Source organism: Microtus pennsylvanicus, chromosome 3 (assembly GCF_037038515.1).
Source record: "Microtus pennsylvanicus isolate mMicPen1 chromosome 3, mMicPen1.hap1, whole genome shotgun sequence".
NCBI classification, from domain to species: domain Eukaryota; kingdom Metazoa; phylum Chordata; class Mammalia; order Rodentia; family Cricetidae; genus Microtus; species Microtus pennsylvanicus.
Window position 1 is genome coordinate 83,686,575 of NC_134581.1, and position 17,516 is coordinate 83,704,090.

The 17,516-nt window shown below is 39.2% G+C and overlaps 1 protein-coding gene across 9 annotated transcripts in view; it reads left to right on the forward strand.

Annotated features, from left to right (window-relative positions):
• The window catches only part of Ccdc15 (coiled-coil domain containing 15), an 85,496-nt gene that overhangs the window by 9,909 nt on the left and 58,071 nt on the right, over positions 1-17,516 (forward strand). For all 9 annotated transcript variants that reach the window (XM_075966351.1, XM_075966352.1, XM_075966350.1 and 6 more), the window contains exons 5-7: positions 6,935-7,048; positions 9,295-9,417; positions 17,230-17,352. In XM_075966351.1, coding sequence (XP_075822466.1) covers positions 6,935-7,048; positions 9,295-9,417; positions 17,230-17,352 — 360 coding nt within the window. The remainder of the gene's footprint in view (positions 1-6,934; positions 7,049-9,294; positions 9,418-17,229; positions 17,353-17,516) is intronic.

Below are 17,516 nucleotides of genomic sequence, written 5' to 3' on the forward strand. Positions count from 1 at the left end.
GTTTCCCCAAGTGAAGGTGCTTGCCACCAAGCCTGAAGACCTGAGTTTGATATCTGGGACCCACATGCTGGAAAGAGAGAAAAACTCCCACAGGTTGTCCTCAGTCCTCCATGCATATTCTCATTTCTCTTCATGGATGAATAGAGTTCCATTTGTGTGTATCTATCCTATGTTTTCTTCACTCACTGATAGACATTTGTGCAGGTCTTCTATCTTGGCTGTTGTAAATAGTGTGCAGCCATAAAATGGATGTGCAACTCTCTGTGTGATATGCTGACTTAGATTCCAGCTAGAGCTGGATCATATGATAGTTCTATTTGTAGTTTTTGAGACACTTCCAGCTGATTTCCACAGTGGCTACAGCGGTTTGTGTTCCTACCAGTAATATATAATGATCCTTTCCCCTCATATCCATGCCAGCATTCTGACTGGGTTTAGATAAAATCTCAAGGCAGTTTTTAAATATGCATTTCCCTGGTAGCTGAGGCTAACTGTATTTCTTGGCCATTTGTATTTTCAGTCTATTTATTGACTGGATGATTTCCCTTTTCTAGTGTCTAACTTTTTCTGTTCTTTATAAAGTCTAGGTGTTAATCCTCTGTCAAATGTGTGGTTAGTGACAATTTTCTCTCATTTTGAAAGGTTCGTCACTTTTGCTGTGTAGAAGTTTTTTTAAATGTCATGCAATTCCATTTGTCAACGAATTCTAAGAACAATTTTCTGTGCTATTAGAGTGCTTTTAGAAATTCCTTAAAAATTTTGAAGTGTTTCCTGTGTGTCCTTCTAGTAGTCAATTTCAGTTCTCATGTAAAGATCCTTTATTTTTTTTCTTACCATGAGAGTGTCATATCAATTTAATTTCATTCTTTCACATGCTAGGTTTTTATTCTTTTATGACTCCACAGATTCCTAGCATTTTTTCTATGCTGTAAACAGTTACTTTTTGTAGTGAGGATTTATTTGTTTTTATTTTTTATTTTGTGTGTGTGTGTATGTATCTGTGTGTGGGTTCAAGGAAGCTAGAATATGGCATCAGATTCTCTGGAGCTGGAATTAAAGGCAGTTGTGAGTCCTGGGAACTGAACTCAGGTCCTCTGGAAGAGAAGCAAGCATTCTTAATCACTCAGCCATCTCTCTAGCCCTTTAAGTAAATACTTAAATGATGTGAAATAATGGTTGAATTATCTATAAGGTGCTGTCTTTTCTATTGCTGTGTTAAGATACCATGACTGACTTAAAGAAGAAACAGTTTATTGGGGCTTACAGTTGAGTCCGTGATCATCAGGGTGGGGAGTATGACAGCACGCAGGCAGGCATGGTGCTTGAGCAGTAGGGAGTTGGGGAGAGGGGAGAGGAGAGAGAGACAACTAGGAATGATGTGGGTTTTCTAAACTCAAAGTCCACCCCAATGACATGCCTCCTCTAATAAGATCACACCTCCTAGTCCTTCTCAAACAATTTGATCAACTGGGGACCAAGTATTCAAATATATGAGCATGTGGGGACCATTTTTATCCAAACCACCATAGATACCATTCAGGTAATTCAGAGTAACCCACACAAGATAAGTTTGTATCAAGAATACACTCAATTGGTGCTGTAGATACTGCACACTGCTTAAGAGCACACTGGTCCTACGAAGTTAGTATGAGGCCATCTAGACTACATGAGACCGTGTCTCAAACTCACTCCCATACTACAAAATCAATGTAGTAATGTGTAAATATACTGCATTGTATTGAAAGAAAACAACTTTGTATAGCTATTTTGGCATTATCTTAAATTGATAATACATTCCATAACGAAAAGTAGATAACATTCTATAAATATTAAGCCCTATGTTTTTCTATGAAAAACATACACAGTATTAATAGTTTTAGTTTGGTTACATACAAATTCTGTCCTTCCAGTGGGCTAAATTACATGAACAAATTAAAAGAGCTAGAGAACATATATATATACATATATAATATGTTTGTTAAATTTTGCCATGTATACTTGCTAAATGTTTTTTAAATTTTCATCATATAATAATACTGGTCATATTTTGACACTTAAATCATGGCATTTATTAATATACTATAAGTTTGAGCAAAGGTATCTTTGCTAATGACTAAAATTGTTTCTGAGCATGACATATCACTTTCTGTTATGTAACATGTAGAAGACACTGTATCCAGACCTGTATTAATTGATATGCAGCCCTTTGCCATTGTTCCAAGCAGCAAAGGCTTGGGGAGAGGCTGTGAGCCTTTAGTAGAGCTTGTGAGATGCCTGTTTTCCTCAGACTTATCATGTACAAGATGCTGTCTCTCAAAGAGTCAGAGTGAGTGAACTTTTGCTGACTGGTGTTTCTATGGGTGGAAGAAAACCTAGGCTTATGTTCTTTGCCTAAGGTCTGAAGTAGTATTGTGTAATTGTGTAAACAAAGAAAAAGGTATATATATATATAATATCCATATTTTTAAAAACAGAAGAGCTTTGCCTGTTTCTGCATTTCTCCCTCCACTAAAGCTACTATTTAGTTTTGATTTTTTGTAAATTTTTATGTTTTGGTAGTGACATTCATGTTTCTGAGTAATTAGCCGTTTTGTGCCAAAACATTAACTGGGGAGACACAAGCCACAACAGACCAATGTACAGATAGCACCAAAGTCCAACTGATGAACCAGTGTGTTTATTGGGAGCACAGGTGAGGAGTTCCTTACAGAAGCAGAAAGAGTCAAAGACAGATGCATCACCAAGGCCCACCCCAGCCTGGGTGACAGCTCACACAGCTGGGCACCTGGAGCTCACTGCACAGCTTTCAGGTTGCTCCACAGTTGGAGAATGCCCTTCCCAGGGACCTCCGTTGGTCTAAACCTCTTCCAGGCAGCTGGCCTGCTCTGAGTCTTTGCAGGTTTTCTCCTCCGAGAGTCTTCTATGAAGCTCAGCTTGTTATAGTCTTGGCAGCTCGGAGTTTGAGGTGGACTCAGAGATTTGATTGTGGACTCTGGCAGGGAAGGGCTTAGTGAATCTGGTCAGTTTCAGGGACTTCCTGCCACAATTTTGGGTTGTTTACCTTCCTGTTTAAAGAGTTCCCAGGGGGATGGACTGTGCAATCTCAGAGGAAACTTGCACAACATAAGTATGTGGTAGAGATTCTTATTGATGTCCCATTAAGAAAGGTGAGAATTTGGCTCACTTTTCTTTCCCTCTTGCCATTACACATACTTTTCCATCCCATACCCGCTCTTTATAATATTACTATACCAAAATTTTCTTAGATTGAGATTCAGCATTTTCATTGCCATTGCCATAAATATTAATCATACCAGGTGGTAACTGCAGTTTTTTATTTTAAGTTACATTGATTCTTTTTATTTGCTGGGTTTTTTGTTCAGTTATGAATTTTTCATCTCCACTAGGGAATTATTTTTTAAATTATTTATTTGTACTGATGTTTGTGTTGGAGGTAGGGCTCATGGAAGCAAGAAGAGGGCATCAGATCCTTTGGGGCTAAAGTTAAGGTAGTTGTGAGTTTCCTGATATGGGTGCTGGGACTGAACTCACGTCCTTTGGAAGAACAATATATGCTCCTAGTAGCCCATTTGTTTGTTTTGAGGCAGAGTCTTACTCCTTAACTGAGACTGCCCTGGAACTTACTACTTAGCTGAGGCTGGCCTTGAAATTGCAACAGTCCTCTTGCCTGAGTCTCCCAAGTGTTTGGATTACAGGCATGAGCCACTACAACCAGCTTCATCAAAAAAGCTTAAGTTGGCTAACCATTCAGTGCTAGTCTGTTAATAATAATTAATAGCTGTAAAAGATTGAGTTATGTGTCTAGTTTTATGTAAAAAAGACACTATTAAATTTTATATTCTGAATATATTTTATTTTTAAGATTTTATTATGTATACAGTGTTCTGTCTGCATGTATCCCTGCAGGCCACAAGAGGGCACCAGATCTCATTACAGATGGTTGTGAGCCAGTTTGTGGTTGATGGTTATTGAACTCAGGACCTCTGGAAGAACAGAGCCATCTCTCCAGCCCCTGAATATACTTCTAAACATACAAATATAAGTACATGCATGTACAGTGATCACCATTACCTTACAAGTCTTCATTTATACTAGTTTCTTTTAATTATCAAATAGTTTTATACTAGTAATAGCTATTTTCTGTGTTTTGAATATTAATTCTTGCTCTTTCATTAGTTATAGTTTTTGTGGCTGCTCTAACATATTACCTCAAACTTTTTTGTTTTTGAGACAATGTCTCACTCAGTAGCCCAGAACAGTCTTAAACTCACTGTGTAGCCTAGGCTGGCCTCGTACTCTCGTTCCTGCCTCAGCATCCCAAGTTGTATTATCTGTGCCCACATACCCAGATTACCTAACTTAAATGACTAAAGTGTCAGGAATGTATTTGTGAGGGTTTAGCGGTTAGACATCTAAACTGACTTTCATGGATCCTAATTGAGGTATCAGCAGGGCCACCTTCCCACAGATTTTAGAAGAAAATATGTTCCTTGACTTTTCCAGCTTTTGGTGTTTACCTGCTATCATTCCTCTCCTTGTAGCTGCGTTCTATAAGCCGTTGCCTCTTCACACCATCTCCTCTTCTCTGCTGAACCTCCCTCTACTGCTTTCTTACAAGGACACCTGTAGTGGCAGTTAGTGTCCATTTGGATAATCTGAGACTGTGTCCATATATTAGTGCTCTTAACCATATCAGCAAGGGTTCTTGTGCCTTATAAAATGTCAGAGTTTAAGGGATTAGGATCTAGTATTTTTGGTTGGCCAAATACTGGCCAAATAGCAGTCAATATTCAGACTGCTATAGTTCTTTTTATTGAAAAGATTTTCACAAGGTTGAGGCTTGGCAAAGTGTTAGGGTATTGAAAGAGAAATAAAACACAGTGCTTCTTCTGGCTGTTGGACCACTTGAAACCCTGCTTATGACTCAGACTCTAATGGAAATTAGTAATTGATGGGAAATGAAATTCTGACATCTGTTTCTAGATGCTTTACAACAGACTACAACAGACCTTTGGAATCTTTGGCCATATGTATGGGTCATTGAAACCTATCCTACTTGACAGTGAACAAAGCAGTATATAACTCGCTATACATTGTTTAACTCCAAGTGCACAGAATGTCTTTTTGCTTGTGAATAACTCTCTTGATTTCTGTTGCCACTCTGCCTCTGATCCAGAAGTCTTTTTGGTAGAACGAAGAATAATGGTTCCAACTGGTTTACCTGGCTACAGGTGCAGACCTCTGGAAACAAGGACTAAAGAGAAAATACACTGTAGAACATTGGTCTGGTAGTAGGAGTGTTTTTTTAATCTTTTGCTCATTATTAGTAAAAATTACATAGTTTGATTACTATATCACTACGTCATAGTTTTCCTCAAGGAAGACTTGATTCTGTTAGCATTTTAGTAGTGGGCTAGAAGTATTCCTAGCCTTGCTGTAGTTTTTTTTAATTAGTGCCGAGATGTTTGTTCTTTCCTGATGCTTTGTGTATCCTAAATAGAAAGATGCACAGTTTTTTCCCCCTCCTAAATGGACATTCTTTGAAGATTTGAAAGAGATAAAATAGATTCTGCTACTGGAAAAGGAAAATAGTTATGTACTAAAATCACTAGAATAAGGAGTGAATATAAAATCTTATGATGGTTGCATATCAGTTGTTTCTTAGAATAATTGAAATAAATGGGCTCTATTGTACAGTGTTGCACTCTACATTAACTTAATGTGATAGTCAACTTCCATTGTTAACTTGACACTATCTTGAATCACCCGGGAAGAGAGTCTCAGTGAGGGATTGTCTGCTTCTGGTTGGACTGTGTGCTTGTCTGTGGAGGATTGCTTTAGTTAAATTCATTGATTGGGAAGACTCAGCCCACTGTGGGCAGCACCATTCTAGGCCAGGTGTCCTGAACTATTAATAAGAATGGAGAAATTAAGCTAGTACAAGCAAGGAGTCAAGTTTGTTGCTGATTGGGTATAATGTGATTAGCCCTTTTAATTTCCTGCCTTAGCATCCTTACAATTGATGTGGGATTCCCCTCTGTATGCTGTGAATACCATTGGTTAATAAAGAAACTGTCTTGAGCCTGTGATAGGGTAGAACAGATCTGGGCAGGGAAAACTAAACTGAATGCTGGGCCACAGCCACGTGGAGATACACAGATTAATAGAGATGGGTTAGTTTAGGATATGAGTTAGCCAGAAATATGCTTACGCTATTGGCCAAACAGAATTGCAAATAATATGGCTTCTGTGTGATAATTTCGGGGCTGAGCAGTAGGGAACCAACAAGCGACCTCCTTACAACATACAATGGTGGACCTGGAATAGTAAACTGAAATAAACTACCTCCCCCCCCCCCCCAACCTCTGAGTTGCATTTGCCAGGGTATTTTTGTCACAGCAACAGAAATGACCTAGGACAGTTAGGAAAGCTTCCTGGAGGAGAAGGAAATCTGAAAAAAAAGGCTAGTATAGATTTTAAATGAGGGAGTACAGAAAAAAGTCACATAAGAAAATTAGAATTTTAGGAGAACTGGCTATGGAGTCTTATAGCAAGGAGTAATAAAAAACATTTATGCAAGATGAATAGAAGATAAGGAGCATATTTGCTCAATAAATCCTAAGTATATTTAGGTATTACTACCTGACATTTTATGTATAAAAGGTATGTATCTTTTTCAATGGGTTTGCTTTATAGAACTTAAGTTATGAAGTTACCCAGTTTTATCGCAGAATAATGACAGCAATATTATAAAGTGCTCTCAGCAGACTGAAGTCTCCTTTGCAAGTAATCCTTTTGTCCTGAACCTGGCATCTTTTAATAATAGAGACCTGTTTTCCTGTTGGAACACTGGGTGCTTTTGGCATTAGGATTTTAACCTGGTTTTGTTTTCTTTTTCCACCTTCTCTGGCAGCTTAGTCAAACTCTGCAACAGGCACGTCAGCAGCTGGCATCCTTTAAAACTGTGGGTGACAAAAAGACACCAGTGTTTCTAAATGGTAGAAGGAAAGATTCTCCTGCCCATGAGGTAAATTAATTTTCAATATGCTGCTTTTAAAAATATGTGAAAATATATCTAGGAATTTATTTTTATATCAACATAATTTAGAAATGCAAAATAATCGAAGTGATATTTAATAGGGAATACTTTACTAAATTAAGATATACCTAAATAGTAGCCATTCTTTTGAAAAATTTGATTTTCAAATAATATCTGAAGAACAGGGAAAACTTTTAACTGAAAAAGTAGTATATAAAATTAGATATTCTATAATCGTAATTTTAAAAATACATGTATTTATTCAACAAGTGTTAACACTAGGCCATGGTGGTGCGCGCCTTTAATCCCAGCACCTGTGAGACAGACTCAGGCAGATCTCTGAGTTTGAGGCCAGTCTGGTCTACAGAGTGAGTACAGGACAGCCAGGGCTGCACAGAGAAACCCTGTCTCAAAAGACAAACAAAAAATAGTGTTCACTGTTTCCTTACTAAAAAGTAAAACTTATGTATTATAAAAATTTTAAAATGAAAACAAGGAAATAAAAGTTATCTATAACAGTACACAAAACTGAGACACTGTATTTGATCCCAGCAAGTGCAAGAAAGGAACAGAAGAGCAATATTATCTTCCTGTACTGCAGTTATCCACGTGTTTGTCTGTCTCCTTCTCTTACCACACTTCTCATTTCAGATTCTAGTGTCCACTTGTTTATTCCATCCTTCCCCAGTAACACTGAAGCCCCCCCCCCCCCCGAGATCTCTCGGTATTCTCACCAACAGGCTAACGTTTGTGTTTTTGTTAGTTTGGTTTGGTTTGGTTTTTGTTTTTTGTTTGTTTGTTTGTCTTGATGCAGGGTTTCTCTGTGTAGCCTTGGGTGTCCAGGAACTCACTCTGTAGACCAGGCTGGCCTCAGATTCACAGAAATCCATCTGCCTGCCTCTGCCTCCTAGGGGCTGGGATTAAAGGTGAGTGCCACCACTGCTCAGCTTGAGTAGTATTTTTAATAAAGGAATTAATTTAATTCTAAACTTAAATTTAGAATGAAGAATTAAAAACTAAGTGTTTAAGCCTGTACTTAACAAAATGGCATTGTTTAGGTGTCCTACTTATTTCAGATTTTACTAGTTTGGATGTTCGATTCTTGTGTTTTCATGTGTTTGCTCAAGTTTGGCATTAACTTCCAGGTTTTAGTAAAATAGACCCTTACTTAGACATTTTGGTGTATTTCTGCCCATCAAGTGTCTCTCAGTTCTTTCCCGGTTTCAGTACCTGCTTGGGATATGGCATGAACCATACACATTGTGTGCTGCTTAACTACAGCAATGCAGTCTATCCTGCTGGGACTTTTGAGATACCTTTTCTTTTGTGCCTTGCGTATTCTCAAACCTGCCGTGTATGTGGACTGTTGGAGTCTTTGGTGGGTACTATTAGAAAAGGGACCGGACAGTTTTACTCAGACAGGAAAAAGGTGTTGTTAGTTCCTAGAGACTGTTGTTTGTTTGGAATGCACTCAGGCCTTTCAATTGCCGTTTTTCCAGAGAAAATACTGTTCACTGACCTGACTAAAATAATTAATCCTGTAGAAGAGAGAATTAATCCTGAAACAACATCCTTGTGCAAACCAGTTTCATACGTCAGAGGTGCCATATGAGTGTAATTTATTATTATTATAACGATAATGAATTCAAACTTACTGCTTGTTTCCAGAGAATGCCATGTCCTTTTTCCAGATAAAAGAATAGAAATAAATCCACTCCATATAACTGGGAATGATCTGTGAAATTAGTGAAATTTTTCTTAGATGTACACCTTTATTTATCTTTACTCATAGCTGACCTGTATTCATGTATGTGTGAAGCAGAAACTACTAATTGAAAATAATTACATTGTAACCCAGTTAAATTCTGCCTTCATTTTCTTACTAGACTCTAGTGGCATTATACTCCTATCTAATTGTCACTGTCATTCAAAAATTGAGACACAAGTACAACATGTTCTTGTTTGACCCTTGATAGGTTGCCAAGACTGAAATTAAACGTCTTCTGTAATCATTGGTGGCTAGAATAACTGCACACTGTCATTTCTAAAGTTTATGTATTCTTCCAGTGTATTTTATTCCACGTGTTGATACCTGATTTATTTGTATAGGTGAATGAAAATGGTAATTCTTTATTCTAAGCTGCTAGGTCATTAATAAAGATTAAGTGAGTATCATGAGCGCATTGCTTTCCCTAACTATTTAATATATGGACTGGCTTCTTTTATCTCCCCAGAAAGCACTTCTTAGCAAACCAGCATGCATCAAGATAAACAAAGAAGCAGGAGAGGAACCCCCTGGTAAGATCCACGAAGGCCCTTTAACTACAATTCATTACCAGAACTTTATGGAAAATCAGGTAGGGAAATGTAGATATAGGTGTTTATTGTCTATTTCTTGTAAAAAAAAAAATGAAAATTGAAAATTTTTAATTGGATCATCTTTTTTTCATAAAGGTTTAAATGTTCTCTCTATGTTGTGAATGTATTTCCCTTATTAGACAGCAGACATGTGTGAGCTTCTCCCATTCTGTAGACTATCATTTCACTTTAACAGTACCATCATTTCTAGGCCCCAAAGTTTAGTTTTGGAGTGGTCTGACTTATTGTTGTCTTTTGTTCCTTGCTCTTTTAGTGTTACCTCTCCTTAGCATACATGGGATCATGAAGTTTTATTCCTAGGTCTTCTAAGTATATAATTTTAGGTCTGTATTCATCTCTAATTGATTTTCATGAATGAATCGAAGAACAGGTCCACTTCATTCTTTTCTATGTCGATACCCAGTTATCTTAATACCATTTGTTAAAGAGTTATTCTTTTCCCATTGAATTGTCTGACACCCTTGTCAGATGTCAGTTCATGATAAATATGACGGTTTCTTTCTTACTCCTTCTCTTTCTAATATTCTGTGTGTTTGTATGATTTGCTTGTTAATTCAACCTTTTTTTGCTTATTTTTGTTTTTTGTTTGTTTGTTTTTAAACCAGCTGACATTTTGATAGGAATTATTGAGTCTGTAGATCCACTTGTGAGCTATAGTGTTGGAAATGTGGCCAATGTGTGGGGTGTGTGTGTGTGTGTGTGTGTGTATTCAAGTAAGGTTTCAGTATATTGCCCAAGCTCGTCTCAACTCATGGGCTTTCATTTCTATCTTCAAAGTTCTGGGATTATAGGTCACCCACCAAATCCAGCAATATTGTTGAAGAACAATATTTTCTTTTAGTCTGAACATGGTATATCTTTTCATGTATTTAGATCTTTAATTTCTTTTAATAATGTTTTAAAGTTTTAAGTACACAGCCTTGTACTCTATAACAGTCAATTACATTTGAATACATTGTTTTGCTAGACTTGTTTGTGGTATCTAAAGTTTTTTTTTTTTTTTTTTTTTTCCTGCCAGGCGGTCGTGGTACACGCCTTTTTTTTTTTTTTTTTATTATTATTATTTTTTTTATTGATAAAAGAATAAAGAAAAAAAAAACAAATTTCCACCTCCTCCCAGCCTCCCATTTCCCTCCCCCTCCTCCCACTCTTCTCCCCCTCCTCCCACCCCTCTCCCCTTCCCCCCACTCCTCTCCCCCTCCCTCTCCAGTCCAAAGAGCAGTCAGGGTTCCCTGCTCTGTGGTAAGTCCAAGGTCCTCTCCCCTCCGTCCATATCTAGGAAGGTGAACATCCAAACTGGCTAGGCTCCCACCAAGCCAGCAGATTGCATAGGATTAAAACTGCGTGCCATTGTCCTTGGCGTCTCATCAGCCCTCATTGTTCGTCATGATCAGAGAGTTCAGTTTTATCCCATGCTTTTTTTGGTAATAGTCCAGCTGGCCTTGGTGAGCTCCCAGTAGATCAGCTCCACTGTCTCAGTGGGTGGGTGCACCCCTCGTGGTCCCGACTTCTTTGCTCATGTTCTCCCTCCTTCTGCTCCTCATTGGGACCTTGGGAGCTCAGTCCAGTGCTCCAGTGTGGGTCTCTGTCTCTATCTCCATCCATCACCAGATGAAAGTTCTAAGATGATATGCAAGATATTCATCAGTATTGCGCTAGGATGGGGTCATTTCAGGTTCCCTATCCTCAGCTGCCCAAGGAACTAACTGGGGACCTCAGCTTGGGCACCTGGGAGCCCCTCTAGGGTCAATTCTCCTGCCCACCCTAAAGTGGGTCCCTTAACTAAGACTTGTGGTTACGTGCTCCCCTATCCAACCTTCCTTTATCCCGATCCTCCTATTTCCCCAAGTCCCCCCTCCTTCCCTTCTACCTTTTCTCTCCCCATCTCCCCTTACCCCCTTCCCACCCCACCCCCAAGATCCCACTTTTCTCCCCGGCAATTTTGTCTACTTCCCTTATCCAAGAGGATAACGATATGTTTTTCCTTGTGTTCACCTTCTTACTTATCTTCTTTAGGTTCGCCAATTGTAGATTCTGTGACCCCTATTTATGGCTAGAAACCAATTATGAGTGAGTACATCCCATGTTCTTCTTTTTGGGTCTGGGATACCTCACTCAGGATAGTGCTTTCTATTTCCATCCATTTGCATGCAAAATTCGAGAAGTCATTGTTTTTTACCGCAGCGTAGTACTCTAGTGTGTATATATTCCATACTTTCTTCATCCATTCTTCCATTGAAGGGCATCTAGGTTGTTTCCAGGTTCTGGCTATTACAAATAATACTGCTATGAACATAGTTGAACAAATGCTTTTGACATGTGATAGAGCATCTCTTGGGTAAATTCCCAAGAGTGGTATTGCTGGGTCCAGGGGTAGGTTGATCCCGAATTTCCTGAGAAACCGAAACACTGACTTCCACAGTGGTTGCACAAGATTGCATTCCCACCAGCAATGGATGAGGGTACCCCTTCCTCCACAGCCTCTCCAGCAAAGGCAATCCTTGGTGTTTTTGACTTTAGCCATTCTGACAGGTGTAAGATGGTATCTCAAAGTTGTTTTGATTTGCATTTCCCTGATTGCTAAGGAAGTTGAGCACGACCTTAAGTATCTTTTGGCCATTTGAAGTTCTTCTGTTGAGAATTCTCTGTTCAGTTCAGTGCCCCATTTTTTAATTGGGTTAATTAGCATTTTAAAGTCTAGTTTCTTGAGTTCTCTATATATTTTGGAGATCAGACCTTTGTCTGTTGCGGGGTTGGTGAAGATCTTCTCCCAGTCAGTAGGTTCCCTTTGTGTCTTAGTGACAGTGTCCTTTGCTTTACAGAAGCTTCTCAGTTTTAGTAGGTCCCATTTATTCAATGTTGCCCTTAATGCCTGTGCTTCTGGGGTTATACCTAAGAAGCGATCACCTGTGCCCATCTGTTGTAGGGTATTTCCCACTTTCTCTTCTATCAGGTTCAGTGTTTTCGGGCTGATAATGAGGTCTTTAATCCATTTGGACTTGAGTTTTGTGCACGGTGATAGATATGGGTCTATTTTCATTCTTCTACAGGTTGACATCCAGTTGTGCCAGCACCATTTGTTGAAGATGCTTTCTTTCTTCCATTGTATACTTTTAGCTCCTTTATCGAAAATGAGGTGTTCATAGGTTTGTGGGGTAAAATCCGGGTCTTCTATACGATTCCATTGGTCGACTTCTCTGTTTTTATGCCAGTACCACCCTGTTTTCATTACTGTAGCTCTGTAATAGAGTTTGAAGTCAGGGATGGTAATGCCTCCAGAAGATCCTTTATTGTATAGGATTGTTTTGGCTATCCTGGGTTTTTTGTTTTTCCATATAAAGTTGATTATTGTCCTCTCCAGATCTGTGAAGAATTTTGATGGGATCTTGATGGGGATTGCATTGAATCTATAAATTGCCTTAGGTAGAATTGCCATTTTTACTATGTTGATCCTCCCAATCCAAGAGCAAGGGATGTCCATCCATTTTTTGGTATCCTCATCAATTTCTTTCTTCAATGCCTTAAAGTTCTTATCAAATAGATCTTTCACTTCCTTGGTTAGATTTACCCCAAGATATTTTATGCTGTTTGTGGCTATCGTGAATGGAGAAGCTTCTCTGATTTCCCTCTCTGCTTCCATATCCTTTGTGTATAAGAGGGCGACTGATTTTTTGGAGTTGATCTTGTATCCTGCCACATTACTAAAGCTGTTTATCAGCTGTAAAAGTTCTTTGGTGGAGTTTTGGGGATCGCTTATGTACACTATCATATCATCTGCGAATAACGAAAGTTTAACTTCTTCCTTTCTAATTCGAATCCCCTTGATCCCATTATGCTGTCTTATTGCTATTGCTAGAACTTCCAGCACTATATTGAAGAGGTATGGCGAAAGTGGACAGCCTTGTCGTGTTCCTGAGTTAAGCGGGATGGCTTTGAGTTTCTCTCCGTTTAATTTGATGTTAGCTGTCGGCTTGCTGTATATAGCTTTTATTATATTTAGGTATGACCCTTGTATCCCTAATCTCTCCAAGACTTTTAACATAAATAGATGTTGAATTTTGTCGAATGCTTTTTCAGCATCTAATGAAATGATCATATGGTTTTTTTCTTTCAGTTTATTTATATGATGGATTACATTGATAGATTTTCGTATGTTGAACCAGCCCTGCATCTCAGGAATGAAGCCTACTTGATCATAATGGATAATTTTTCGGATGTGTTCTTGGATTCGGTTTGCCAGTATTTTGTTGAGGATTTTTGTGTCGATATTCATGAGTGAGATCGGCCTGTAATTCTCTTTCCTGGTTGAGTCTTTGTGTGGTTTTGGTATCAGAGTAACTGTAGCTTCATAAAAGGAATTTGGTAATGACCCTTCTGTTTCTATATTGTGAAATACATTAAGGAGTATAGGTATTAGGTCTTCTTGGAAGTTCTGGTAGAATTCCGCATTGAAACCATCTGGTCCTGGGCTTTTTTTGGTAGGGAGGTTTTTGATAACCTCTTCTAATTCTTCGCGACTAACAGGTCTATTTAGATTGTTCACCTGGTCCTGATTTAACTTTGGTAAATGATATTTATCTAAGAAAGTATCCATTTCCTTTACATTTTCCAGTTTTGTGGCGTATAGGCTTTTGTAGTAGGATCTAATGATTCTCTGAATTTCCTCTGTGTCTGTGGTTATGTCCCCCTTTTCATTTCTGATCTTATTAATTTGCAAATTCTCTCTCTGCCGTTTGATTAGTTTGGATAGGGGTTTGTCAATCTTGTTGATTTTCTCCAGGAACCAGCTTTTTGTTTCATTGATTCTTTGGATTGTTCTCTGTGTTTCTATTTTATTGATTTCAGCCCTCAGTTTGATTATTTCCAGTCTCCTACTCCTCCTAGGTGAGTCGGCTTCTTTTTTTTCTAGAGCTTTCAGGTGGGCTGTTAAGTCTCCAATGTGAGCTTTCTCTGTTTTCTTTAAGTGTGCACTTAATGCTATGAACTTTCCTCTTAGGACTGCTTTCATTGTGTCCCATAAGTTTGAGTATGTTGTTTCTTTATTTTCATTGAATTCCAGGAAGACTTTAATTTCTTTCTTTATTTCTTCCTTAATCCAGGTGTGGTTCAGTAGTTGGCTGTTCAGTTTCCATGACTTTGTGGGCTTTCCGGGGGTAGCCTTGTTGTTGAATTCTAACTTTAATCCATGGTGATCTGATAAGACACAGGTGGTTAGTAATACTTTTTTGTAACTGTGGATGTTTGCTTTGTTACCGACTATGTGGTCGATTTTCGAGAAGGTTCCATGAGCTGCAGAGAAGAAGGTGTATTCTTTCCTATTTGGGTGGAATGTTCTATAGATGTCTGTTAAGTCCATTTGTTTCATTACCTCCATTAGTTGTCTTATTTCTCTGTTAGGTTTCTGTCTGATTGACCTGTCCATTGGTGAGAGAGGAGTGTTGAAATCTCCTACTATTAGTGTGTGCGGTTTGATGGCTGCCTTGAATTTTAGCAATGTTTCTTTTATGTACGTGGGTGCTTTTATATTAGGGGCATAGATGTTCAGGATTGAGACTTCATCCTGATGAACTGTTCCTGTTATGAATATAAAATGCCCCTCTCCATCTCTTCTGATTGATTTAAGTTTGAAGTCAACTTTGTTAGAGATTAGTATGGCCACACCTGCTTGTTTCTTAGGTCCATTTGCTTGATAGGCCTTTTCCCAACCCTTTACTCTGAGTAGGTGCCTGTCTTTGTGGTTGAGGTGTGTTTCTTGTAAACAGCAGAATGTTGGATCCTGTTTTCTTATCCAATCTCTTAGCCTGTGCCTTTTTATAGGTGAGTTGAGACCATTGACATTAAGTGATATTAATGACCAGTGGTTGTTAGCTCCGGTCATTATTTTTTAGTCGTAGAGTTTGTGTGTATCCCTTCTTTGGTTTGTGTTGATGAAGGGTCTCTAGATGTCTGAGTTATTGTGGTCATTATTGGATTCCTTGGTTAGTGATTTTCCTTCTATTACTTTCTGTAAGGCTGGATTTGTGGCTGCATATTGTTTGAATTTGTTTTTATCCTGGAAAATTTTATTTTCTCCATTTATAGTGAACGAAAGCTTGGCTGGGTATAGTAATCTGGGCTTGCATCCATGGTCTCTCAGTTTCTGCAGTACATCTATCCAGGACCTTCTGGCTTTCATGGTTTCCATGGAAAAGTCAGGTGTAAGTCTGATAGGTTTACCTTTGTAAGTAATTTGGCCTTTTTCCTTTGCCGCTCTTAATATTTTTTCCTTATTCTGAATGCTTTGTGTTTTGATAATTATATGGCGAGGGGATGTTTTTTTTTGATCCAGCCTATTCGGTGTTCTGTATGCTTCTTGCACCTTCATAGGTATATCTTTCTTTAGGTTGGGAAAGTTTTCTTCTATAATTTTATTAAATATATTTTCTGGACCATTGAGCTGCACTTCTTCTCCTTCTTCTACTCCTATTATTCTTAGGTTTGGTCTTTTTATTGTGTCCCATATTTCCTGAATGTTTTGTGATGAGAGTTTGTTGGACTTGCTGTTTTCTTTGATCATAGTGTTTATTTTCTCTATGGTATCTTCAGAATCTGAGAGTCTTTCTTCTATCTCTTGTATTCTGCTGGTTATGCTTGTTTCTGTAGTCTCTATTCGTTTACCTAGATTTTCCATGTCCAGCCGGCCCTCTGTTTGTGTTTTCTTCTTTGCGTCTATTTCAGTTTTCAAGTCTTGAACTGTTTCCATTATCTGTTTGATTGTTTTTCCTTGGTTTTCTAGGGTATCATTCACTGATTTATTCAATTCTTCAAACTTTCTGTTATATTTCTCATCCATTTCTATAAGGGCGTTTTTTACATGCTGTTTAAGGGCGTCAATCATTTTCATGAAGTCAAACTTTTCTCCTTCTTGATTAAGGTGTTCATGTCCTTCCGTTGTGAGGTCGCTGGATTCTGGTGGCTTCATGTTGCTTTTCAATTTGTTGGGCGAATTCTTGCCTTGACGTCTGCCCATCTCTTCTTCCAAATACTCCCTTATGGATCTTCTTTTACTAGATCAGGTCTCCTTGCCTACCCAACGCGGCCTCCCAAATGTTGGCTCTCCTGGCACCAAGGGATCAGGTCTCCGTGCCCAACCCTGGCTCGTCCCAACGCTGGTTCTCCCCAATGCTGGTTCTCCTCAACGCTGGTTCTCCTGGGGCCGAGAGATCAGGCCTCCGTGCTGGTTGGGCAGCTCGCAAACAAAGCGCCTACTCTCCTTGGTGCAGGCAGGCCATAGAAACAAAGGCAGTGGAGCCCGCCCGGGCGCCCCGAGGACTGGGATCCAGCTCCCAATGCCACGCGCCAAAGAGGGGGGGGGGGCCCAAGTGGGGAGGGCTCTGGACGGAAGCTGGGTGGGCCAGGAAGAAAGAGGCAGTAACCAGGGAATAGAGGTCCTGCAGAGAGCCCAAGAAAGACAGGAGGCCAAGGGACCCCCGAGATCCCTGTCCCTGGCTGGCGCCGCGGGCCAGAAACTCACCCCAATGCTGGTTCTCCTGGGGCCAAGAGATCAGGCCTCCGTGCTGGTTGGGCAGCTCGCAAACAAAGCGCCTACCCTCCTTGGTGCAGTCAGGCCACAGAAACAAAGGCAGTGGAGCCCGCCCGGGCGCCGGGAGGACTGGGACCCAGCTCCCAATCGGTATCTAAAGTTTTATTCTAAAGTTATTGTAAAGATATGGTTTCTACTTGTAATAGCTATGTTTAATGTGCTTTTGGATTTTGCTTTTCATTTTTGATATTATTTGCTTTTTCTTTAGGACCTTGGCTGTCAGGAAATTTCATCTGTTGTGACAGATGAAAAGGAGAGAGAAGATTGGTGTGTGGGTTACCAGCAGGATCTCCTTTCTGAGGACAGAGAAAAGGCTGTCAGCAAAGTTCAGGTAAAGCCAAAAAAGTAAACTTATGGTCTTGGGGCACAGATCTATAATCTTAGCTACTTGAAAGACTGAAGCAGAAGGATTACAGATTCATAATCAGCCTTGGATACAGCGTGTGAGTTCAAGACCAGCCTGAACAATTTTGTTGAGAACTTATCCTAAAATAA